We start from the raw sequence: 25,146 nt of genomic DNA, 5'->3' as shown, positions 1-25,146 counted from the left end.
TTATGGCTTCATAAAAGAATTGTCACATTATGGAACCTTGAGGGTAGATCAGCTATGGAAAGAGAAAAACTAAGGGAGGATGAAACAGATGAATTACAATTGGGCAGATGGTTACTGCTCTTAAATTTCAGGAAATTCATAATGAACAAAATGAGGAAAGTGAAATATAATTTTTCTTGTTTGGATACATGAGGAAAATAAAAAAATAAAAGAAAATTAACAATATTCTAAAGTTTCGATAATTAAGATTTTCTCTCGAGTTTCTATTTGTTTTTTTTTTTTTGTAGATTTCGATAATTAAGAGAATGAGAAAGAGAAAAACGCAAATAATAAATTATCACATTGAATTGAAATTTAATCCATTGTCAATCCATTACTCTCAAGTTGCTATTTCAACTAGTATTTTTCTTTAAACTTTGAATCAACAAAGTTGATATCAGCAAAAGCCGTCAGGCTAAACACTCAAAGAGTACAAGATACATCAATTAGGATATGTACTAACTAGATGATATTCTTTAGCAAACCAAGTGCTACTTTCAATACCACGACAAGAGATGGCTTGGCTTCAGTGAGAGAAACCCTTCATTGCCCTCGTCTTGAGAAAAGCAATATCGATCATGTTCACAAGGATTTCAAGAGAAAATTGTCAACATCATACTGCGGAGAAGCAAGATCTCAAAGCTCTGTAACTGTTGGTTTGAGACTGTTCATCGAAAGCCAACAAGTCATCATGACATTCAGCAAGAAGGGAAGGAGCTAGTGCTCCAACCCCCTCACCTTTTTGTTCCCAAATGCCATCAATTTGTAAGAGAAAGTTTATTAACTAAAAGACAGTGAGTTTCTCGTTAATTTTTTTTTCTCTCAATGATTCTCTGCTTGCCAAACAATAGAAACTTATCGAGAAGATTATGCTTCACGAGAATGAGCAAAAGAATTATCTACATAATTTTAATATCTGATGAATGGTAACAAGAAGATCCTAAAAGTTTCCCACAATATGGGCCCCCTGTAACACAGTCCTTGCAACTACAGCCATTAAATGAATACATGAAGAAGGAAAAGCCAAAAAAAATGGGGACAAAAAAGAAGAAACAACACAAAAATAGGAAGAATAAGTGAAGGAAAAATAGGATGCTTCATATAGAACCTTCCTAGCTGCTCTTCTTGCATCGATTAACCGAATTCTTATCTCATCCACCCCCAGATTTTGTGGCAGTGCCAATCTAATAAACAATATACTTTTGTACCATACTCCTTCTTCACAATGAGAAGTGAGTATCAAGATACCACTTGCAGGTAAAAAAAAAAAAACTTGAAAAAAAAATGAACTATGTTACAAATGAAAATAATATATCTCTTAGTGGCACCAAAAACCACACCAATCCTGCCTTGGTGTGGAAGGGGGGGTGGCTCCATTATCTCTGCATGAAATATCTCATTTTGTTCATTATGAATTTCCTGAAAATTTGAAGCAGTAACCATCTGCCCAGTTGTAATTCATCTCTTTCATACTCCCTTAATTTTTCTCTTTCCATAACTGATCTACCCTCAAGGCTCCATAATGTGACAATTCTTTATGAAGCCATTGGAGTAGTTCACATACTTCGTCCAAAACGGCTGAAGATGATCAAATGCAATTTCTAACCATGGCTTAGACTGGCCATTATAATGGATAACAGCAGCCTGCCTCACCATATCAAGGTCAGTTTTATTTTGGTAGCCTAAACCAAGCATATGCCATGAGGAATCTATGGGCTGTACCTGTCCCCTGAATGCTATGAGCGCTGGTGGCAATGTTCCAAGTTTCCACATTGTCAAGTTTGAATTCAGATTCTGCAACCAAACATTCATGTCTTGAGATATCTTTATAAGCAAGAATTCTACAGTTAAGAAGGTTATAGCTTTGTAAATGGTACAATATAAGAAAATACAAGATATCAAGACTGTTGATTTCACAAGATTAACTACATGAGATAGGAATATATTACCTGCTTCAGCCAGTAATGGTAAATTTCTCGGATATTAGTCTTCCTCCATGCACGCAAGTCAAAAACATTCATCCCATAGGCCCAAGCACATTCATTAGGGTTCAGATTCTTTGCAACAAGGGGATGAGAGAAATTGAAGTAGTTCCTGAAGTGCTTTGACATCACCCACTCGTCCTTTCCCCTGCACGTCTCCACGGCCCCATTGACCCTGCCACCAAGGTCAATATCCCACAGCGGAGACAGGTCCCGCTGAATCACAACATCATCATCTAGGAAGACGACTTTATCAAGGTTTGGAAAGAGCTGTCCAAATTGTATAATTGAAGTGGGATTTGTCAGTAATGTGAGACTCATCAGAAAATGCAGCTCGGGATAATTGAAAAAATACAAAGACTCAGTTCTCAAAGGTTACAGTTTCGGCCAATGAAAAGAATAGAAGTTAACAACCAAAACACCAGTTCACAAGTACAAACAACCATTTGTGGAACAAGCATCTCTTTATAGGCCAAGTATGAATATGAACTAACAATTACTAGGAAATATCTAAGTCATTTTTGTTCAGCGGGTGCGCTTAGAAAAAAAACCCAACATTCTTGCGTCAAAAACTACAACTTGGTCTGAAGAAAGAGCAAACTAATATATTCCAAGTTTTTAAAAGATATATAAGTACCTCAGGAAGATATATTCGGAGATGGTTGAGTAGAGAAATGTACTTTGGACTTCTAGCCTGCAACTTTGAAGCAAAAGTCCTTGGACCCAAATTGGGATTTACCCCAGTAATATGGGACCCATGGTAATAGTTTCTCACCATATGAAATTTCTCAACTGCCTCGAGCACAGGCACATTCTCCCTTGTCAGCCAATCAAACTGGTGGACCCCCTTAACTTCCACAATAGCGGGAGACAGAGGGTTCAATGCAAACCATGAATGCATGGCTGCATAAGTCTTCTTGTCAGTTATTACATGAAACACTATCCTTCTGGGGTTTGAGGAGGACCTCACTGTGGAGTTGACCACCACAGAAGCTGCAAGAATATTATCACTGGCTATGACAAAATGGTAGTAAGAATTATCCGAGAGCAAAGGAAGTAACTCAGGAGGAGGTAGCTGTCTACGAGCATGAGCATTGGATGAATATTCATCAGTGAGGCGCAAGGTGAGGCAGTGAATGCCCTTTGGGATGGCACTTGCAGCAAAATGCTTGTTTGTCAGCTCTGCCAGCTTGGATTCCCTCAAATCCCTCTCAAGTTTCTCAATCTGAAAAAGAAATTTAAATTAACAGAAAAATGAGAAAAGAAGAAGTAATGCCATAATACAAACTCACAATTTCATTCCAACAGACTGAGATTTACAAAATTACACAACAGATATAGAAATGAGCCACCTTATTGACGGCAAATTGCAAATATATGACGGTGATAAGAAACAGATTAAGGGTGATATGCAAGATGCTAAGAGAAATTTGAGAATTTATGAATTCAATAATGTTTGAAGCCTTTTAGTAACTGGCCAAGCCCTTCAGCTTACTTGTTGAAATGATTAAACTATCTTAAAATATCACAAGCACCTATTCCATTGTTATAGTTTTATTTCCTACCCATTCAATGTCTTAATAGAACAAACCTAGCATAACTAAGACCAGACTTGGGTCTTATTTTTAGACTTGGAGCTTACAGATGGATTTTATTATCCAGAATTAGACTTGGGTCTACAGTGAAAAAGAAAAAACAGTTGAGGTGAACCCTGCATCTCTTATTGACAATTTCAAACAGTGCTTTCAATCCATTTTTCATAGAAACTCTTCGATACATTCTTAGTAGCTTTTCTTGCGGGAGAGGTTTATGTGAAGATTTACCAGCTATGAAATTTATCCCTAGTATATGATTGAAGGAGGCGAGCTGTCCAGTTTGTCTTCTTTTTTCTGAGAAATGACTATCCAGTTGTTATTACCAGGATGCACACAATAGATGTGCCTAAAAGAAGCTTAAGCACTATTTTTATTTTTGAGAAGCCTGTGACACATCAGCTCTTTCCATCTCTTCAAGTATAGCATCTGAAATCAACATCTTGTTTAAAGGACCTTTCTTTCAATGACTGTATCTGTTTCTATTTCTGTATTATGTTTCTCTTTTCTCCCATAGCTTTGTTAGCATACTCATTTTTGTTTACCTTGTGGTTCTTAATAAAATCTTTTTGGCATTCAAAAGGATATCAATAAAAAATAAGTAAATGGAGGGAGAGGATAGAGACAAGTTTAATGATGGCTTGCAACTCATACACGAACTAAGGGCTGCAGTAGACATGCTAAGCAAACTTCATGTGTAAGACTATGATTGATAATGTGGATATTTGAAAGTCCCTCTGCATGTTATGCTTTCACAATTTCTTCTCCATGAACACTAGATTAAACATGATGCAGGAAAGGAAGAGCGTATATCTCAATCTAAGCTTTCACAGAAACTATATACACTAGCCACTTTTCAACTTTATGCAGATCCAATAATCCATGGCTAAAGAAATTTGTTCTCTAAAATTTCATGACTAAGAAAGTTGAAACTTGATTGGAAAGATCTGCCTAGTCAATAACAAAGACAATTGACTATTGTGAGTCAGCATACAGTAGGCACACACCTGCTAGTATATGATTTTAGTTTCTAACAACCAATCCAAGAAAAAACAACAGAAACTTAGTCAGAAGAAAATGATTAATTCATTTTATGGCCATGCATCCAACATATGCCCCCTACAATTGGAAGCTGAGAATAACTATTTGAAGAGAGTTTGGCTCTACTTTGTCTAACTTTCAGCATGACTGTTGAGTAGCAATCAGCACACTGCAAACTGTTAGAAAGTCCACATATAACCCTAGAGATCCATACAGGCTAGCCCCGTAGATAACTCCATGAAAAATGCAAAATGACAAACTTCAAAGCTAAATCTCTCTTGTTATCACACAACTTTATGAAGAAATAAAGTCGTAGTAGAAATTTCCACCTGCTTAACATTTTTATATTATATTAGTTGCAGATATTTAAATATATAAGCAGGAGGAACTCAGAAGCATGAAAAAGCAATGAATCATACCATAGCCTTTAATCTAATGGCAAATGTCTTGGCATCGTATTGGTTATTCTTCACGTCTTCAACAAACTCATTAAATGATGCTGGCAGCTTCAGCCCATCAGGGATTTCCTCCAAATTTACCTGATTTAAGATCTCGTTTAGGTCTCGTACGAGCCTCTATGTAAAGAACACCAAATGATTAGACAGGAAACAACATAAAATAGTCTTCATAAAGTTAGGATTGATTATGTAATTGAACTTCTAACACATGTCAGATTAAAATAGGAGCCCCATGCACACAAGAATTTTCACTAGCAATACATTTAATTATTTTCTTTTTTGTAAAAATCTTAATGCTAGAAAGAGTTAGTTTAATCACTGATAACATGGCACATATACCCATCAAAAGAAAAACGTGATTAACAAAAAAATTGGTAGGGTATCACTACCCATCTTAAAAGATATTTACCATTGAATCATCAGCACGACGAAACAAACTTGGTCCAAATCGTCTACCCAGGCAATCTGAAACAAATAGAAGAAAAAAAATGAAAAGTATTGTATACATCAACATTGTCATACATCAGATTTCAATGAATCACATCAAGATGTGCCACTAAAATGAGATCCAAAAGAAGGCGGTACCAAACATGTGGAGAATCAAAAACATGTAAAAAATGACCTCAACAAGAGAGAAGATGGCTCAAATTGGGAACTACAAATCATATTAAGAATTGGTCAAACAATTTGATGAAAATCCAACTAAATGGAAACCAAAAATAAATATGAAACCATTACACCAACACTAAGAAGCGCCAATAGCACAAGAAATTTTCCAAGTGAAGCTATCAAGTGATGCATACATGCCCTTTACATATCATATTAAGCATGACGGCTTGATCAACAGAGGACTGAACTCAATAAGAGAGACAATCAAGATATGGACTGAATTAGAAGCTTCATGTGAGTAAAATTCCCAACATTGAGACCACTTGCTGACAATTACAGAAATGTTTCCAATCTTTTATTTGAGCTGTTTCTTCATCACAAAAGCTACTAAACTCCTGTTTAAGCTAGCAATAGGTTCAAGATGTGCCTCTTGCCTGTTCCATTGTAAAAGTGTCGTAGATGTCTAATATGTTATAAATATGGCAGCTAAAAGAGCAGAAACACATCGCAACTTCAATTGGCGACTAGCTGTACCTAACACCAGTTATAGAAGAAAATTCACACACAACCGAGTTAGACATATTGTGTACGGATCCAACCCAGTAGTCAAATTCAAAAAAAAAAAAAAGTCCAGCTCAGATCCAATCTAGGTCAAGTTCTTCCAACCACTCAAACGTCAGACACAATACGCTTAGTTAGAATGATACCTTTGACAATTCAATGAGCTACGAATCCTAGAAAAAGAAGGTATAAACCTATGGAGTTTCATTAAGAAGGGAGATCAAGAGCAATCCAACCAGGAAAAAAAAATAATCAGAAAACAATCAAGGCCATCGTGAATTTAATTCAGAACCCAGTACTGATCAAGACGCGGATCAAAAAGAGGATTATGTATTTAGGATCTCTCAAAAATTGAACAAAGATGAGCAGAGAGCAGATAAACGATAAAATGAAAAGAAAGAAAACAAGAATCCAACAGCGTAGCACTGCCGAGGAGCAGGGATTCTATGATTATTTAGTAGTGATGAATTGTGAAGCGTTAGATATGAAGCGAAACGAATCAAGCCAAATAGAGGGGCCGTTTCAAGACATAAAGGTTAATTCAATAGCAATAACAGAAAGAAACCAAGGGTAACGTACCAAGGGAGGAGCACTTGTTGACGCCTTCAAGGGTGACGACTGCAGTGAGAATGAAAACGAAGGGTAAAAGAAAGGCGAGGATGAGAATGGTATGGAAGAGAGTCCGATAAGAAACGTGGCGAGCTGCGGCTTTGATCTTCATGAAGTCAAGAAACCCATTGCTCCACGATATGGTGATGCTGCTCATGCCAGGAGAGATGCGAAGCTGCATCGTCTTCGCCGCCGTCTGTCAGTCACCACGGCGACGAAATGAGCCCTAAAAGGGCACCTCAAAAAGCGTCCGACGAGACCGAAAGAAACCAACATCAGATCGGAGAGTGCAAGAAGAGGGGATGGGATAAAGTCGCTGCCAAGATCTCAAACTTGGGTCGATCGGATTGGGCTCTGTAGGCCTTTCCGATTCCTGCATTGGGTTCCGGAGACTTCTGGTTATAGAGGGTCAGCACAGCAGATTCAAGGGACGAATAGAGATTGAAAGGAGCAGGAGGGCTTGGGTGGGGTAGAAAGAAAAGAAAGGAAAGAAAGTCTCCGAAACGCAGGGCGAGAGCGAGAGACAGAGAGAGAGAGAGAGAGAGAAAGGAAATGTTTGTAGCTTTTCTTTGAGTTTAGTTTAGTTATTGCTGTGACATGGGGCAAAACTCAATTATTTTCAATGTAATAATTTAATTTTTTGTTAGAAGGGAAAGGGGAAGAGAAAGGGGAGACTCATGCGGTGGCGGGTTTTTAGAGGTTTGACCTGAGACTAATGGCTTCTGTTAGCACATCCCGAGAGAGTGTTTATAAATAGCTCTTCAAATGGGAGGTTGAAACGGTAGCCGCTCTGTGTCGATTTTGGGAAGAGAATTAATCAAATCTGCAATTCAGGACTTGTTTTAATAGTAGGAGAGATGAGTCTCTCCAAATACCCAAATGAGTCTTTTCTAGAGAATAAACACAAATGCTTCAAATGCACTTGCCATATTTTAGCTCTATTATTTCTCCACACCTTTTAATATGGGAAATTCCACCCTAAATGGGATTTCTAAGATCTAAATCTCCATTCTAACAATATAAACTTCGTTTAAATTTATAGTACTTTGTCAAAGGTATTTTTAGGTTTCGATTCATGCAAGATAGGTCTCCAAAATTTGTAAGTGAGTTATTCATATTTGAATAGCTCGATAATAGTTTTAAGTATTTTCTTGTATTTTTTTAATTGAGATTCCATTGAGTCTTGTAAAAGGAAAAATATCTCTTTTTGAGCTCAAAGATTTGTTTTTTGAATATCTCTTCTTCACTCTCTCTAGGGTGAAGGGTATACTTATAATTTAAATACTATTGACATCTATAAATAAAAGCTAAGGGGGAGGATTTGGATATCTTCCAAATCCCTAACTCTCTCTCTCTCTCTCTCTCTCTCTCTCTCTCTCTCTCTCTCTCTCTCTCTCCCTCTCTCTCTCTCTCTTTCTCTTTCTCTTTCTCTCTCTAATGTCCTCACTTTTCTCCTACACTCTAAGTTGAAGATCTTAACAGTACGAAATCTTGAAATCAACATGGTATCATAGCATAAGTTGTTTGCTCTTCCTTTGAGAGTTTTTAGGTGTACCTCTTTTGTTCATAATACTTTCACATATACTACTAAATTGGATTCCAACACACTTAAATGTATGTATTTGGGGTACTCTCATGCTCGGAAATGATATATCTATTATAATTCGACTCTTCGAAAATTGTTTGTTTCTAATGATGTCACATTTTGTGAGGACTAGCCTTTTTATCCAACCACCGGTGCCCCACTTGGTTTTTTCTTAAGGCAATGAGTTTCCTAAACCTATTGTGACAATTGATGACTCTGCAACTCATGGCCGTATTGATGTACTTGCCCCGCCCCCTAAAGCATTGGTCGACACTACAATTATGGAATTTCCAAATTCCTCTAAGGTAAGCTCTCCTTCCCTACCCCCTATTTTTGGTACTTTATTTGATACTCGGCCTATTGCTCTTAGGAAATAACCTAAGACCTGCACCCATGATTCTACCTCTATTCCCCATTGCTCAATTTTTATCTAACCATAAATTATCACCATCTTGTTGCCAATTTCTTACGTCCATTTCTTTTGCTATTCCTCAATTTTATCTAGGATAGAAAACAACCATGGACGAAGAAATGACAACTCTTTACAATAATCAAACATGGCACTTTGTTCTCCTACTATCTAGCAAAAAAGCTGGTACGTTGTAAAGGGGTATTCATTGTTAAACAAAATCTGGATTGCACAATGGCCCACCTTGTGGCTAAAGGCTATACCCAATGTTATGGGATTGATTGCAAGGAAACATTTTTTCCAGTTGCTAAGTTCAACTCAGTGTGTCTCTTATTATCTCTGGCTGCTAATTCTTGATGGCATGTCTTTCAGCTAGATGTAAAAATTATCTTCCTCAATGGCGATATTAAGGAAGGAATTTATATACAACAATCACCTAGATATGTGGTTGAGGGGGAGTTGGTGTGTCGCCTTAAAAAATTATTATATGGTCTAAAAGAATCTCTGCGGGCTTGGTTTGACAAGTTTATTCAAACAATGATTGGATTTAGGTTCACAAAGTGCTCTATAAACCATTATGTATTTGCCAAACATACTGATAAAGGGGTTGTACTACTTGTTGTATATGTGGATGATATTATTTTTATGGGTAGTGATATTGATAGCATAAGTCAAGTAAAAAACAAGATATGCAATGAATTCAAAATGAATGACTTGAGACTTTTTAAGCATTTTGTAGGTATTGAAATTTTTCAGTCCAAACATGGTATTATCTTATCACAGAGGAAATATGTTTTTGATTTGCTTGGAGAAACATGAATGATGGGATGTCGCCCTACTAACACCCCTATAGAGACAAATACAAAACTTTGTACTAGCTCGAGAAACAAAGTTGATGTAGACAAGTACCAAAAGCTAGTTGGCAAACTTATTTATTTCACTGTGATTAGACCAGATTTTTCTTTTACAGTCAGTGTGGTCAGTCAATATATGAATAAACCTCAGATGTCTCATTGGCAAGCATTAGAAAGGATTCTCAAGTACTTGAAAAAGGCACCAGGACAAGGGATCTTATATAAGTGTCACGGTCATCTTAATGTTGAACGTTTTGCCAATGCAGAGTGGGCTGGATCACCAGATGATAGAAAATCTAGTTTAGGATACTGTACTCTAGTGGGAGGCAGCCTTATTACATGGAGAAGTAAAAAATAAAATACGGTAAGTGAGTTTTTATGGATTAAATCTCTTCTAGTTGAATTGGGATCCTACAAAGAAGACCATATGGAACTCTATTGTGATAATCAAGCAGTAATTCGCATTGCCTCCAACCCAATTTTTCATGAGAGAACTAAGCATATCGAAGTGGACTATTACTTTGTGAGAGAAAATTTGCAAGCAAGAACCATAAGCCTTAAACATGTTTCAACTCACAAATAATTTGCTGATATGTTCACGAAGTTAGTTAACTACAAAATTTTCTCCACTGCATGTACCAAGTTGAGGATATACGATGTTTTTCACCACCAGCTTAAGGGGGAGTGTTGAAAAACATAGACAAGCTTAGGTGGCGTTATTTTAAATATCTTATATTTTTTTGTCTCTTCTTCACTTCTCGAAGGTGAAGGGTATATTAGTAATTTATGTATTATTGATACCTATAAACAAAGGCTAAGGGGGTGGGTTTGGATATATTCCAAATCCCTAATTCATTCCTTCTCTTCTCTCCTCCACGTGACCATCTCTCTCTCTAACGTCATCACCTCTCTCCTAATTCACTTCTTCTTCCTTCTTCTCTCCTACACTCTAAGTATGGAATCCTGAAATCAACAGAAAAAGCCATTTCCCAAGGAGTTAAGTTTATCGACAATGTTACCTTGAAATCATTGTTTACTTGCTTTATCATTATTGAATCATTGCTCACAAATCATTTTGTTCATTCTAAGGAATCTGAATACACATTTGAGTATGTATTTTTACTTATTGGGGCTGATTTTTCAAATCCATCTACCACGAACATATTGGAAAAATCTTTTGATACAACTTGGTTGAGTTAAAAGTAGAGTTCCATTACTTAGAAATCAATTACAATGTTCATATTGTACTTGTGGGTCTAAATTTTGATTTTGTTCTCTAATCTTAAAACTTGTTTAGAATTTATTTGAGCGTTGAATTTTAAAATTAAGTCAATTTAGGACTAATTGAGCTACTCACACATACTGGGCATATATGATTCGTCTAACTTTTTTGTTTAAATTTTATTTTTAACATCAAGCTACTAAGATTATGCATGTACTCAATTTTTGAGTAGCATAAATCATTGTGACAACAATAATGTAATTTAGACCTTGTGACTTTTTTATGTAGATGTTGTTTGACCTTTTTACGTAGTGTATTTAAGTACAAGTTGATACAAACACTCCTGAGTTTGGGTTGTGAACTACTATAAATCATTAAGTGATGATTGCATCGTTAAGGATATCTACGTTGGATTTAGTTTAAAATCAAGTAGTAGAATGTTCACAAAAGTAATATCACACAGAAAAAGAGTTGAAATTTGGCAACAAAGTGAATAAACCTATTCACTCCCCTCTATGTTTGTAACCTGTAGGACTTAAAAACCACATGTTTCAACAACAACAAAGGAATTCCGCTTGCTTACATGGACAAAGAGAGAGAGGGGGAGCTTTCCCTTCCACTGTCATAGGTCCAAGTACGAAGAAGCCCCTCTTCTTGCTTATACAGGGGTGAAGGGGAAGTCCCTCCTTGTCTAGTTCTTAGGCAAGGCTAGGGGAAGTCAAAGTTTATTCTTTGCCAATTATGAAACAAAGGTGGTAGGAGTGCCTCTCCCCCTCCCCTATCAACCTCTCCTTACCTTGCCAATGGCTATGTGGCAGTAGATGAGCTCCTCCTTGTAGAGAAGGGGAGTGGAACTTGCCCTTCCACCTTCACAGTTGAGACTAGGAAGCCCATCTCCTCACTTGCATAGTGATCACGAAGAAGTTCCCATCTAGTCTTTAGGCAAGGAGAGGGTTATCACCCTCAAGCTGGACAGGTTCCACCATTCTCCTCCCTTAGGGTGGCTCTATTTTATGGGCGCTAACATTTTGCCAAGTAACAAGGATGTGGACCATGCTACTACATCTAAATGTGTGCGGATTTGCGCAGAGTACATGGACAAAGAGAGAGAGGGGGAGCTTCCCCTTCCACTGTCATAGGTCAAGTATGAAGAAGCCCCTCTTCTTGCTTATATAGGGGTGAAGGGGAAGTCCCTCCTTGTCTAGTTCTTAGGCAAGGCTAGGGGAAGTCAAAGTAGGTGGGAGGAGCCTCCCATTTGAAGAGTACCTTTCCCCCTCCCCTATCAAGCTCTCCTTACCCTGCCAATGGTGGCAGTAGATGAGCTCCTCCTTGTAGAGAAGGGGAGAGGAACTTGCCCTTCCACCTTCACAATTGAGACTAGGAAGCCCCTCTCCACACTTGCATAGTGATCACGAAGAAGTTCCCGTCTGGTCTTTAGGCAAGGAGAGGGTTATCAACCTCAAGCTGGACAGGTTCCACCAATCTCCTCCCCAAGGGGTGGCTCTATTTTATGGGCGCTAACATTTTGTCAAGTAACAAGGATGTGGACCATGCTACTACAAGTGTACGGATTTGCGCGGGCATTTGGGATCTTTTAGGAAGAGGGCAGAAAAGTCTTTCTGGCTTTGCGGTGGGCAAATATGTCATTTTACTCTTTAAGAACCGTGGGTCTGAATGTTCGTGGGTGCAGTCTCATCGACGCAGCAACGTATTTCTCCTCTCCATTTCACTTCCTTCCGCCACCTGTGGCTAAGCTCGACGCGCTGCTTAGGGTTCGGATCCCGAAGCTCACCCCCTCCAGAACTTCCGGCGGTTCTATCCCCGGTCGCCTTTCTGGTAGATCTCCTCTCTCTTTCTGCTCTCTCTGTCGTTTCTTTAACTTGTTTCTCTTGCTTTTTCTCGATTTTATCTAACTCTCTTCTTGGAAGCTTCTAAGTTTGGTATTCACCAATTATTTATATGATTTTCCCCTTAAAACCGCCCCTATATTGGTTGATTCTTCAAAGGACTTGTGATTTTGTTTTCTCTCTGTCTTCCTCGGATAGATGAAGAGGCTTTATCGGATCTGTTTCGGTTGCAGACTTTCTTGATTCTTTTACTAAAGGCTTTTGGATCTGAAGTTTTGGTGTTTGGATTGGGGCCTCTTGAACGTCATACTCTACAGAATTTTGTAGAATAATTTATTATTCTTTATTTTTCTATAAACTACTAACTTAGGTTTGCGCAGTGAACGGATTTTATGCTGTTTATAGATTCCGTTACAGTGATCTGGGCTTACTTCGAGTAAGAATACGGAAGTTGAATGGACGGATCTTGCTGAGTTTTGCTTTTGATGGAATTTCTCTTCTTTATTTTCTTACGACGATTCAAACTACTGGATTATAACGTGCACCTTTATGCTGCTGTTGCTTATTTGTCACGTATGCAAGTTTTCTCTTCCCATAAGTGAGGGGCTTGTCAAATACATGTGCGATACTGGGAATATCGTTTTCGCATTGTGTTTGGCTTGATAACGATGTCCAATTCAATTTTGGAAAATTCTGGTGCTGCAACTTATTGTTGTTGGAATGACTTAGATCTTGGTGGTTGTATCATTAATTACTAAATTTCCAAACTGCTTACTGATGCATTAAGCATGGTAATACAAATATGGGTTTCTGCACCCCTCCCTCACCGTCCCTATAGTGTATTAGTTCCTTGAAGTTGTTGTTATTTCTGCTGAGTACTTTGCAATGGATTATCATATTTCCACCCCCTCACACCAGGATTTTGAAAAGGATGAAAATAGCCGTTATGCCTCTTCTTTGGCATGGGCCCATAAGCTGGCTGTAAAATTTGGCCTCATTCTTATGATTTAAGATCCACATTACATATCATACATTGAAATAGCAGCTTCCAATCTGGGATCCAAGTTGATATAATGGGCCTTCCTTGGCCTATGTTATTGGAAGGTCATAATAGTTATTTTCGTAGGGGTTCAAATACTTTCAAGTGCTTTTGGTTTAAATACCATGCAGTGACATCAGAAAGATCTGCTTATAATGCTTCTTGCTCTTAAAGGGTATTTGCGTGCTATTGCTACTTCGCAGGGTGTGTATTTGGCAAAAATATGTTATTCCCGGTGGTGGATTTGTAAAAAACGCCACAATGTTATATTGTTGACCAAGACATCACATCTCTGATGCATTTTTATGCTCTAGTTGTCACCATTATTTGCTTTCATCACCGCTTTGAGACTGCAGCATTTTACAAACTCTGCCTTTGTAATTTTCCATTTTTTTCTGAATCAGCTTAGAGCTTCTTATTTATTATTGTACTAAATCTCATGTTTAAGATTGATTTGGACTCTTCAAATGGGAGTCATCATCCAGTTTCTTATAATATTGATGTTCATCAGATGCAGATATATATCTATTGAGGTTTGTTGCATCTGCAGAACTGCTCTGTAACAGTTGTCGTATACTTAGTCCTGGATGTCTTGAACTAAAAGTTGCTGGCTTTTACTGTTTCTCTCCTTTGGATCTGTGATTGACCTTGGGGTCTTCTTCTTGCAGCTCAAGTGATTTATATCTCCCATAGCACATTCTCTAATGATTTTCTATTAAAATTTCAGGTGCTTTACTGTTACTTACAAGTCTTTACCTGTCACAATGTCGGATGGTCATGAAACTGATAGGAACATTGAGATATGGAAGGTCAAGAAATTGATCAAGGCTCTTGAAGCTGCAAGAGGCAATGGGACAAGCATGATCTCGTTAATTATGCCACCTCGTGATCAGATATCTCGGGTGACTAAGATGTTAGGTGATGAATTTGGTACTGCTTCTAACATCAAGAGTAGAGTCAATCGCCAATCTGTACTGGGTGCCATTACCTCTGCTCAGCAAAGGTTGAAGCTTTACAACAAGGTACCCCCCAATGGGCTAGTCCTCTATACTGGAACAATTGTGACTGAGGATGGAAAGGAAAAGAAGGTAACCATTGACTTTGAGCCATTCAAGCCCATAAATGCCTCCCTCTATCTTTGTGACAACAAGTTCCACACTGAGGCTTTAAATGAACTTTTAGAATCTGATGATAAATTTGGTTTCATAGTTATGGATGGAAATGGGACACTTTTTGGAACATTAAGTGGCAACACACGTGAGGTCCTTCACAAGTTCACAGTTGATCTGCCAAAGAAACATGGCAGGGGAGGACAGTCGGCTCTGCGTTTTGCTCGTCTTCGGATGGAGAAGCGCCACAATTATGTGAGAAAGACTGCTGAGTTGGCCACCCAGTTCTTTATCAATCCTGCAACAAGTCAGCCAAATGTGTCAGGCTTGATCTTAGCAGGATCTGCAGATTTCAAGACAGAGTTGAGCCAGTCTGACATGTTTGATCCCCGTCTCCAGGCCAAGATACTGAATGTGGTTGATGTGTCATATGGAGGGGAGAATGGTTTTAACCAAGCCATAGAACTTTCATCAGAGATTTTGTCCAATGTGAAATTCATTCAGGAGAAAAGGTTGATTGGGAAATACTTTGAGGAAATAAGCCAAGACACTGGAAAGTATGTCTTTGGAGTGGATGACACCTTGAAGGCTTTGGAAATGGGTGCTGTTGAGACACTTATTGTTTGGGAAAGTCTGGATATCAATCGTTATGTATTGAAACATAGTGTTACTGGGGAAATTATTGTCAAACACTTGAATAAGGAGCAAGAAATGGACCAGAACAACTTCCGTGACCCAGCATCTGCAGCTGAGTTAGAAGTTCAAGAGAAGACGTCACTGCTTGAGTGGTTTGCAAATGAATATAAGAAGTTTGGCTGCAGTCTTGAGTTTGTGACCAACAAGTCTCAGGAGGGGTCTCAATTCTGCCGAGGCTTTGGTGGTATTGGTGGTATTCTTCGTTACCAGCTCGACATAAGGTCATTTGATGAGATTTCAGATGGGGAGGAGTATGAGGACTCTGAATAGCAATCAACCAAATCAACATTGCCTAAGTCGGTGCTGGCGTAGCTGGTACCGGCTTAAGTGCCACACCCTCAATACCCTAATTTGAGGTTCGTACTTCTTTTCCTTCTGTAGTTTCTTTATTCTGAGGTGAACATGTTCTGGCTATATTTGAGTGATGTCTTGGCACCTGGTCTGGATTCTGTGATGGATAGGCCAAACTTGATTGTTCTAACATGTACTCAGAAAAGATATGTGCTCGACTTGAGTGCTACACCTCATTATATGATGTTGTGGTGTGAGATGTCTTCTTCTTGTTCTTTATTTTATAAAATTTGTCGGCATGCTAATGTGCTATACCAACTGGTTTTGCAGAAGAACTTAAAAGTCTGTAGTCATTGGGTGTCCGGTGGCAGAGGGGGTGCTGGAAGAATCTATTAGAAAGAACATGTGAGGTTCATGAAAACGTTGAATGCTTTAACCTATCTGGCTTTGGCCGTTGATGGGATTTAAACCAGAAGATATAATTTGCTCTGATGTCGCAGAAACCTCATTTGGATACAGTGTAGTATGGTAGAAATCTTAAGTTGTTTGCTGCAGAAGTTTTGCTCACTTTAGTAGTATGTTCCAGGATCTTATTTATCTTAGTTCCAGACTGGTGATATTTTTGAAGGGTTTTCGTCGACTCTGGTATGATAGGTGGCGTGGAGGATCTGTTTACCTGTAATCCAGTGATTTTCACTCCATACATGATAGAGGCGGCTAAATTAGATCTTGGATACCATAATTTGCTTGAGAAGTGGAGTTTTGATGTTTTGAAACCGGTTGATCGTTTGGAATTATGGACCAACAAATTTTGATAGATACTCCGGTAATAGCTGTACTGATTGTGTAACAGTGTACAATTTTCTTTAAATGGACTTGTCTATCGTCAAAAGCAGAGGGAGTTACACTCACTGGAATTATGAACCTTTAGAGTACCGTTTTGGCTTTTCATCGAACAGGACCCCAATCATCCAAGGCATCAAAGAGATCTGAAAAAGAGGTAATTTCCTACCCTATCCCTGTTCGGTCGTTAATGAAGTTGTGGTGGTGACTCCCACTATTTAATGAGAACTTGAACTGATTGACCTTTAATGTAGCGGTTTGGGCTATAGGACTCTTCCTTTACCACCCTGTTTGACCCTCCTCCACGTAAGAGTTGAAATGCATTACTATGATGGTCCGACACCAAACTTGTCGTCGCCATTAAAGCATAACTCCTTTGCTGGTTTACCCATTCTCTCCTCCAAGGTACGCTTCTTAAAAGGATCTACGTTATCCCTACTTGAGTTGTCACCTGAGTGGCTTTAGGAGTGTAAGAATGAGAGGGCACAAGCACCCTTTTAAGTTTTTCCCTCAACGTGTCCAACATTTTTCATTCAGAATTGATGGTGTCCAAACGTCCTATATCGGCTGCCTGCCAATTTGGCTTTAATGGGGTTTAGTGCATATCTTAAAGTGACGGTGAAAATGAATGAACTAGTGAAAAATAGAATCCAACCTTATTGTGAATAACTCGAGCTTGGTGTGATTCGATTCAAATAAATCTTATCTCGAATGAGGCTCGGTACAAACACCCTTACTTTTTGGCAGATCTAACTTCGATTTTTATAAATCCTTTTAGTAGTAACATGAGATAAATTTTAGGATATTACCCAGTTTTTTTAATATAATAACATAAATAACTAACTTTTTAACTTATTTGCATAAATACTTAATTTTGACCTGTCAACTATATATGCGTACAGTTAAATGTGACAAATAAACTTTGATCGATTACATAATAACACGTAATCATGCCATATGTGCACTCAAAGAGTCATCACCTGCCGCATCACCCAATAGGATGCCATGTCATTGAATAAATATTTTAAAAAGATTAATTTTTTAAATATTTATAAGATTTTTAAAATTAAATATTTTCAAAAATAATTTAAATTACAAAATAAATTATAAGATTTATAAAATCATAAATTAATATTTTTTTAAAATTTTTAATTATAAAATAACCTAAAAAAAAGGTAAATTGGCATTTAATAACGTGGCATATGAGGTGTCATCCTCGATGAAGGATAATGTGGGTTGCGCACATAAGATTCTTTGGTGTTAATGTGACACGATGACATGACACCACATAATTGATCAACTTTGATCGTTCACATATATGTCAAAATTGGGTATTTATATAAATAAATTAAATAAAGTTGTGAAAACGATTGCATCACCGTGGGTCACTTTGCTCCGTTAATTAATAAACCAGTTCCCACTTCTCCCACGTTCTCTTGTTTTCTTGTCGTCGCGCCTTTGAATACGAAAGAATCAAACCTGAATATTATAATTTTTCAATTGTTAGATTTGAAAAAATTGCAGCCAAAACAAGGGAGAAGAAACAAAACTGGGGAAAAAGTCCAAATGCTTGCAGACCACAACTTCATAAAAAAGCAAATCGATTTGAAGAACTGATCATCGATGGATTTCGTCTTGCTCCTCCTTCAGGCCTCTGTAGGGTTCGCTGCATCTATTTTTCTCTACAGCCTCCTGTTAGCATGGCCGAACTGGATCACCAACAGAAAGAATAAGAATGGTTTAACAGAAGCTCCGCAACCTCCTGGTAGATGGCCGATCATCGGTCATCTACACCTTTTCCGGGAGCCTCATTCTCTCCTCCAAACGCTGGGCTCCATGGCTGATAAATACGGCCCTGCCATCACCCTCCGGCTGGGTCTCTGCCCCACGCTTGTGATCAGCAGCTGCGAGCTGGCCCGGGAGTGTTTCACCGCCAACGACAAGGCCTTCGCCACCAGGCCATTGTCCGCCGCCGGCGAGTACATGGGTTATAATTACGCCATGTTTGGGTTCGCTCCGTACGGGCCTTACTGGCGGGAGATCCGAAAGATGGCCACCTTGCACGTCTTATCCAACGGCCGGTTGGATTCCCTCCGTCACGTACGCGCCGCTGAGGTTGACAGACGAGTGAAGGAGTTGTACTGTTCGTGGGCTGCCGATGAACGTCCGGTGAAGATCGATCTGAAAGAGTGGTGTGCAGATCTCACCCACAATGTGATGCTCCAAATGGTGGTGGGGAAGAGGTTTTTGGACGACGACTGCGAGGGGAGGAGGTTTAAGAAGGCGATCAACAGGTTTTTCAGTTTGCTGATTTCTTCATTTACGATGGATGCGGTTCCTCTGCTCGGTTGGATTGACTGGGGAGGGCAGAAGAGGGAGATGAAGGAGACGGCGGAGGAAATGGACCGTCTTCTGTCCAGTTGGCTGGAGCAGCACAGGAGTAAAAAGAAGGGAGAGTCTGATGAAGGCAAGGAAGAAGATTTCATGGACGTGATGTTGTCAACTATGAAGGATTTACAGATTGAAGGCTATGATGAGGATACCGTGATTAAGGCCACATGCATGGTAATACCCTGAGCTACAATTTGTTTACTATTTCTTTGGGTTAATTATAAGTTAGATTGACTTAGTGGATACATTAGAATTGCAGCTAGTTCCTTCTAATTAAATAGGAGAGTCTAGGGATGGGCAACCACCACCACCACCTCTAGGTCGCCGGTAGCCACAAAAACGGTAAGCCTTCTCATGATTCATCAAATCTCGATTTTTATCTTTTATTTAACCTCCATTCTAATATGTTTAGAACCCTAACCGAACATTTTTCCCTCATCCTCGTCCATTCTTCCGGGGTAGGGGTGGGATAGGGACGGGGTTGGTTTTCCAACCCCATTGGGGTGTTTTTGGGTTCAGGTTTTGGGAAACTAACATAAGGGGTAGCTATAGTATGCCCTTGGTTGTTGGCACCAGGAAGGGCAATTTGCCGCTCCTACTAGTAGCAGAAGGTGAAAGGTGAAGCTCTTCCTTATACAAAAAAAAGGCCTCGACTCTGTGATCTATTAGCAAAGAGTGGACGTTGTTGGGGATCGATCAGCCTACTAGAACAAAACAACATAACCTTAGGGTTGGTGCATATAGATCTCTTCATCCAAATCACCATGCAAGAATGTTCTTTTCACATCTAATTGCTTTAGATGAAGATTTTTCATTGCTACAACAGACAACACCATCTTGATGGTTGTAATTCTAACTACCAGAGCAAAGATCTCTGTGTAATCAATTCCATACTTCTGTTCAAAGCCCTTGACAACCAGTCTTTCTTTAAACCTCTTGCTTCCATCAAATTCTTGTTTCAACTTGTAGACCCACATGTTATGTTAGGCCTTTTTACCTTTGGGTAATTCCACTAACTCCCTAGTGCAATTAGACACTAATGAGTCCATCTCATCATCCATAGTCTACTTCCACTCAACTAAAGTATCTATTTTGTTTGCCTCTTCATTGCTTTCAAGTTCACTACCATTAGTAAACAACATGTAATTCAGATTGGGGCAAAACTCTGGTCTGTTCTTGTTGGTCTCAGAGGGATCGTATATTTCTTTTGGCTTTCTTTGTCTAGTACTTGTCCACCCAAGTGGTTTTTTTGTAGGGGAATTGTTGGGACATCTTCTCGTGTACTGTCAGAAATACCATGACTAGACTCACCGATTTGGCTACTGCTTGTCTGTGTATGCACATCAACTTGTGATTTTTTGCCTAAAGTGTCTTCAACCTCAAGTTCTACAAATTCAAGATCTAATTTTTACTTCATCTTTTAGAGAACTTAACAATGTTTGTAGAGTTCGTCTCATAAAATACTACACCCACATTTCTAATCACCTTCTTGAGCATTAGGTCCCATAGTTTGTACCCAAAACTGTCACCCTTATAGCCAAATGAAATAACACTTGTTGGATTTAGAATCCAACTTTCCCCTCTTTTTTTAATCAACATGTACATATCCTATTGAACCAAACGCCCACAAGTGATCAAAGTGTACATCTTTTTGAGCCATGACTCCTCAGGTAGCCCACTGTCTAGGGCGTAACCAGGAGATTGATTGATCAGGTAAACGGTCGTGCCCACAACATAGGTCCAGAATGATCGCGGTAGACCAAAAAGGAGTCTCATGCACTTCGCTTGCTCCTGTATGGTTCTCTTCAACTGCTCAACAACACCATTCTACCTTGGTTGACTTAGTGTAATAAGCAATCTTCTAAATCCATGCATGTCGTAGTAGGATTGAAAATTCTCTTCCACAATACTTATCGCCATTATTAGGTTTCAAGAACTTTAATTTCAGACTTTTCTCATTCTAATCAAGAGTTTTCCATTTGACAAACAAAGAAAACACATCAGATTTATTTTTACAAAAATAAACCCATAATTTTCATGTAATAACAATACTCATCTACTACAGAAGGAACTTCAGTGGGTCCACAAACATCAGTATGAACCAATTCAAGACGTTAAAATTTTCTGGTTGGGGTTGTCTTTGAAAATGCTACTTTTTTTTTTTGTTTTCCCAAGATACAATATTCACAAAAGTCCAGATCGACATTCTTCAAGTCCAGAAGCTTCCCCTTTGTCTATAATGCCTTCATACCCTTCTCTGTCATATGACCAAGTCATCTATGCTACATCTGTGCATCTACTCCATTTGATGCCACAAAGATAAAACTTTTACTACAACTGGCCAACATGTACAAAGTACTAATTTTCTTCCAACCATTGCTCCTTTGCTCATTTTCGAGCTATTACTCAAAAATTGTGTGGCTATACCGCTCATAGCCAATTGGCCAACAAATATAATATTATTAGTTAGACGAGGCAATGTCTAACATCTTTCAAAAAGAACATTGAACCATTCTCCTACAACGGTTTAATATCACCCTTGCCAATAATTTCACATACCTTGTCATTCCCCAAATAAACTCTACCCAAATCCCCATAAACATAGTTTTCAAACAGATCATTTCCAACTGTAGTATGAAAAGAAGCACCACTATCTACAATTTGGAAATTATATTTGTTTTCTAATGACAAAATCATGCATTCTTCACTATCAGTAACATTAACAATGTCAGTATTCTTTTTACCCTCTTGATTTTTACTGCCCACAAGCCCTTGCGGGACTCCCCTCTATTTCCATATTTACCCCATTGTGACCATTGATCCTAGCATCCAGAGCTAGAGTCGAACATGATGAGAATGCACTACTTTTGCGTTGAGCTTCCTTAGCCAACAACAAACCACATACCCCATTCAATACAAACTTCCCTATTGAGTGTGAGATATGTACCACCTTAAAAGATTCCCAATAAGGCGGTAATGACTTTAATAAGGCAATTAATTGAATATCCTCATTGAATTTAACATCAACAACCTCTAATTGATTCAATAAATCATGGAAGGAATTCAGGTAGGGAGAACACTATTAGCTTCTGCCATCTTTAAATAAAAAATTGAGTAACAAGATGTACCTTATTTGTGGAAGAGGGGTTTGCATACATCAATTATAGCATATCAAAGCACTCCTTAGCAGTCTTTGCTTTCATAGTATTTAAAGTGACTGATGAGGAGATAGAAAGTCAAACTACCCCTAATGCCTTCCAATCCAAAAGTTTTCAATTTGCATTTGACATCTCTTTTAGTTGCTCACTAAAAATAGGCAGGTGCAAATCCTTTTGGTACAAGTAATCTTCAATCTACATCCATCAAAATCCATAATTATGGCCCATAAACCCCTCAAATTTGAATCTTTTGTCGTCTGACATGTCTCCGATGACTGATTCCGGTGTCTTTCTAATTTTTGGTGACAAAATCCGACGACTGATTCCAATGACATGTGCAAAAACCAGTGACACACCTCTTGGCTCCTCTTTTGTCACGTACGATCACTTCCACAGTGCAAAACCCTGCTCTGATACTAATTGTTGGGGATCAATCCATCTTCTTGAACACACACAATCAATCTACCTGCAATGGAATAGTGGATCTTGTACTATGCGAGATCATAACATATAGTTTAAAGAGAGAAAAAAAGATTTTTATGTGGTTCAGCAATGTACCTACTCCACAGAATCACACCACTTTCACTATCACTCAAGTGATTACAAGTTGCATAATTGATGATAGAATGGTCAGGGAGATTCCTCTTTAAATAGCCTAAGAGTTATATGGGATACCCAATTAGAAAACTTTCCAATTTAGAACTCTTCTCAAAATAAAACTCTTTCCCATCTTGGGATCTGTGGGGAGGGAGATGGCCAAAGTTTTACTTTTCTATTATGTTGCAAAGACAGTAAAGTTGTAATTATCTTAATTATGATTTATTTAAGAGGTCAGTTTTAGAGATACTTACAACATGTTAGAGATAACAAACCAGCTCTGCAAAAGGATTTAATGGGGAAAAATGTGAAGCAACACTGGCCCTTAGCAATCTGTAATGTGAATAATCCTCATTAGACTAAGTATTTTGGCTTGCAGGCCCTTATACTAGGGGGCACAGACACTACATCCATGACCCTTGCATGGGCGCTCTGCTTCACACTAGCTCATCCCCTCGTTTTAAAGAAAGCCCAAGAAGAGCTGGCCGCCCACGTCGGAGAAGACCGGAACGTCGACGAATCCGACATCAAGAACCTGGTGTACCTCCAAGCCATCGTCAAAGAAACTCTCCGTTTTGCACCAGCAGCTCCTTTCGTAGTCACCCACGAGGCCATGAAAGACTGCACAATCGGAGGGTTCCACGTCCCTGCTGGCACTCAGCTGCTAGTGAACCTGCGGAAGATGCAACAGGACCCAAGCGTGTGGCCCAATCCGTCGGAGTTTCAACCGGAGAGGTTTCTCACAAGCCACGCCCATGTGGATGTCAGGGGTCAGCACTTCGAGTGCATCCCTTTCGGCTCCGGCCGGCGAATGTGCCCCGGCATCTCGTTTGCACTGCACGTTATCCATTTGGCGCTGGCTCGCGTAGTTCATGGATTTGATACGCAGATGGAAAGGGTTAGTCAGGCTGAGTTTGGCCGGCGATTAAGATTTGCCGATCCCAGTGCTCCAGGCTTGCAAGTTCTGTTAATCCCGCGCCTCCCTCGTACACTTTATGAATAACGGATACGATTTGATAGACTGTAAGTGCCTCTATGTATTACAAATAATGAAGCAGCCAGCAAGAACCAACGTACAGAGCTGGGCCATTGCTATCATTCGTTGAGCAACGATGAATCAAATTTTGTTCTCTCGCCCTCAACGATAGTGAATCATACTGCTCTAGTATTCAAGCCGAAGCTTAAAAATGTTAAATAAAAATCAAACAGGACCCATATATGGTCTCCCCAAACGATACTTCATTGGGAGTAAGAGACATGGATCATAGGAATCGTAATTAGGAAACTTCATTGTCATAGTGAGCCTTTCTTCCTTGCACATGTGGGTTTGAAACTATCTTCTAACCGTTGAGGGTGATTAAAGTGCCAAAACATTAACTTTGGTACAAATCTGCTTTGATCTGAAGATGCATTGGAAGTAAGTTGAGGAGGAGCCAAAAGACTTTTTTTTTTTTAACTTGGGAACATTCGTATTCATGTGAAACGAGTATGCAACGGAGGAGGCGTTTGCAACGAGACATCAGAACATTGTGTCACTTGACACATTTTCGAGTAAATTTGGGATGAGCTCAATTGAGTTGCATTTTGCCAAATGATCGAGGGAGCACATCAATTTGGTAGGTGTTTCTTCTCAGCCATCAAAGAAAGTAATGCGACAAGGACGACTACATTATTGTGGCGAGAAAATGATATGTAACCCAAGTGGATTTGGATAGGATTTTTGAGGGATTTTAAGAATGTGAAATAATACTTTATTTGAATTTGAATACATTTCAGATTTAACTTGTTTATGTGGTAATTTTTCATTAATTAGAGTTTGAATAAGGGACAAAGGAACCTATTACTCTTTGGCTTATAAATAAGGCTTTGTAAACCTGATAAAAACATTTTCAAATTCATGCTTAGAATTTTCCATTTTTATGAAAATAAGTTAGGCTGCATACTAAAGAACTAGGAACTTTTTCTAGCTCGACCTAATTACGTGACACTAGGACTACAAATAAGAGTTTGATTCTATTCACATATTTTGTGGGTTAATTAAAATGGAATTTGTGACAACTTGATTAACATGTATTTTGATTAGACCAAAATTCATTGAAGACTATCTATTAAACAATCATAGGCAATTAAAACAAAGCACAACTTGACTACACAACTTATGTTAATGCTATAAAAACTCAGCCCGCGCCTAAAAGAAATTCGAAACACTTGGAT

The 25,146-nt window shown here is 38.8% G+C and overlaps 3 protein-coding genes across 4 annotated transcripts; 2 read left to right on the top strand and 1 right to left on the bottom strand.

Moving 5' to 3' along the window:
• Positions 1-922: 922 nt before the first annotated feature.
• LOC137952924 (probable galacturonosyltransferase 13) lies at positions 923-7,417 on the bottom strand. 2 transcript variants are annotated; one of them, XM_068800037.1, is made up of 6 exons: positions 6,862-7,417; positions 5,522-5,577; positions 5,074-5,229; positions 2,659-3,246; positions 1,989-2,291; positions 923-1,833 (listed from the first exon to the last, which is right to left on the bottom strand). In XM_068800037.1, the coding sequence occupies exons 1-6, from the start codon at positions 7,070-7,072 to the stop codon at positions 1,549-1,551; spliced, it is 1,599 nt and encodes a 532-aa protein (XP_068656138.1). In that variant the 5' UTR covers positions 7,073-7,417; the 3' UTR covers positions 923-1,548. The 2 variants fall into 2 exon arrangements, with proteins under 2 accessions (XP_068656138.1, XP_068656139.1); XM_068800038.1 differs by having other exon boundaries at positions 5,074-5,193.
• Positions 7,418-12,663: 5,246 nt separating this feature from the next.
• LOC137953665 (eukaryotic peptide chain release factor subunit 1-3-like) lies at positions 12,664-16,625 on the top strand. Its single transcript, XM_068801123.1, has 3 exons — positions 12,664-12,797; positions 14,575-16,008; positions 16,274-16,625. The coding sequence occupies exon 2, from the start codon at positions 14,612-14,614 to the stop codon at positions 15,920-15,922; it is 1,311 nt and encodes a 436-aa protein (XP_068657224.1). The 5' UTR covers positions 12,664-12,797; positions 14,575-14,611; the 3' UTR covers positions 15,923-16,008; positions 16,274-16,625.
• Positions 16,626-18,352: 1,727 nt separating this feature from the next.
• On the top strand, positions 18,353-24,074 carry LOC137953362 (cytochrome P450 CYP82D47-like). The gene is made up of 2 exons (XM_068800728.1): positions 18,353-19,351; positions 23,312-24,074. Exons 1-2 carry the CDS (start codon positions 18,410-18,412, stop codon positions 23,933-23,935), a joined length of 1,566 nt encoding a protein of 521 aa, XP_068656829.1. The 5' UTR covers positions 18,353-18,409; the 3' UTR covers positions 23,936-24,074.
• The last annotated feature ends 1,072 nt before the right edge of the window (positions 24,075-25,146 follow it).

Source organism: Aristolochia californica, unplaced genomic scaffold, assembly GCF_029961685.1.
Source record: "Aristolochia californica isolate CCGP_79_NKW_82.1479 unplaced genomic scaffold, dmAriCali1.0.hap1 SCAF_16, whole genome shotgun sequence".
NCBI classification, from domain to species: domain Eukaryota; kingdom Viridiplantae; phylum Streptophyta; class Magnoliopsida; order Piperales; family Aristolochiaceae; genus Aristolochia; species Aristolochia californica.
Note: the sequence above shows the minus strand (reverse complement) of the source record. Positions and strands in the feature narration are given on the sequence as shown.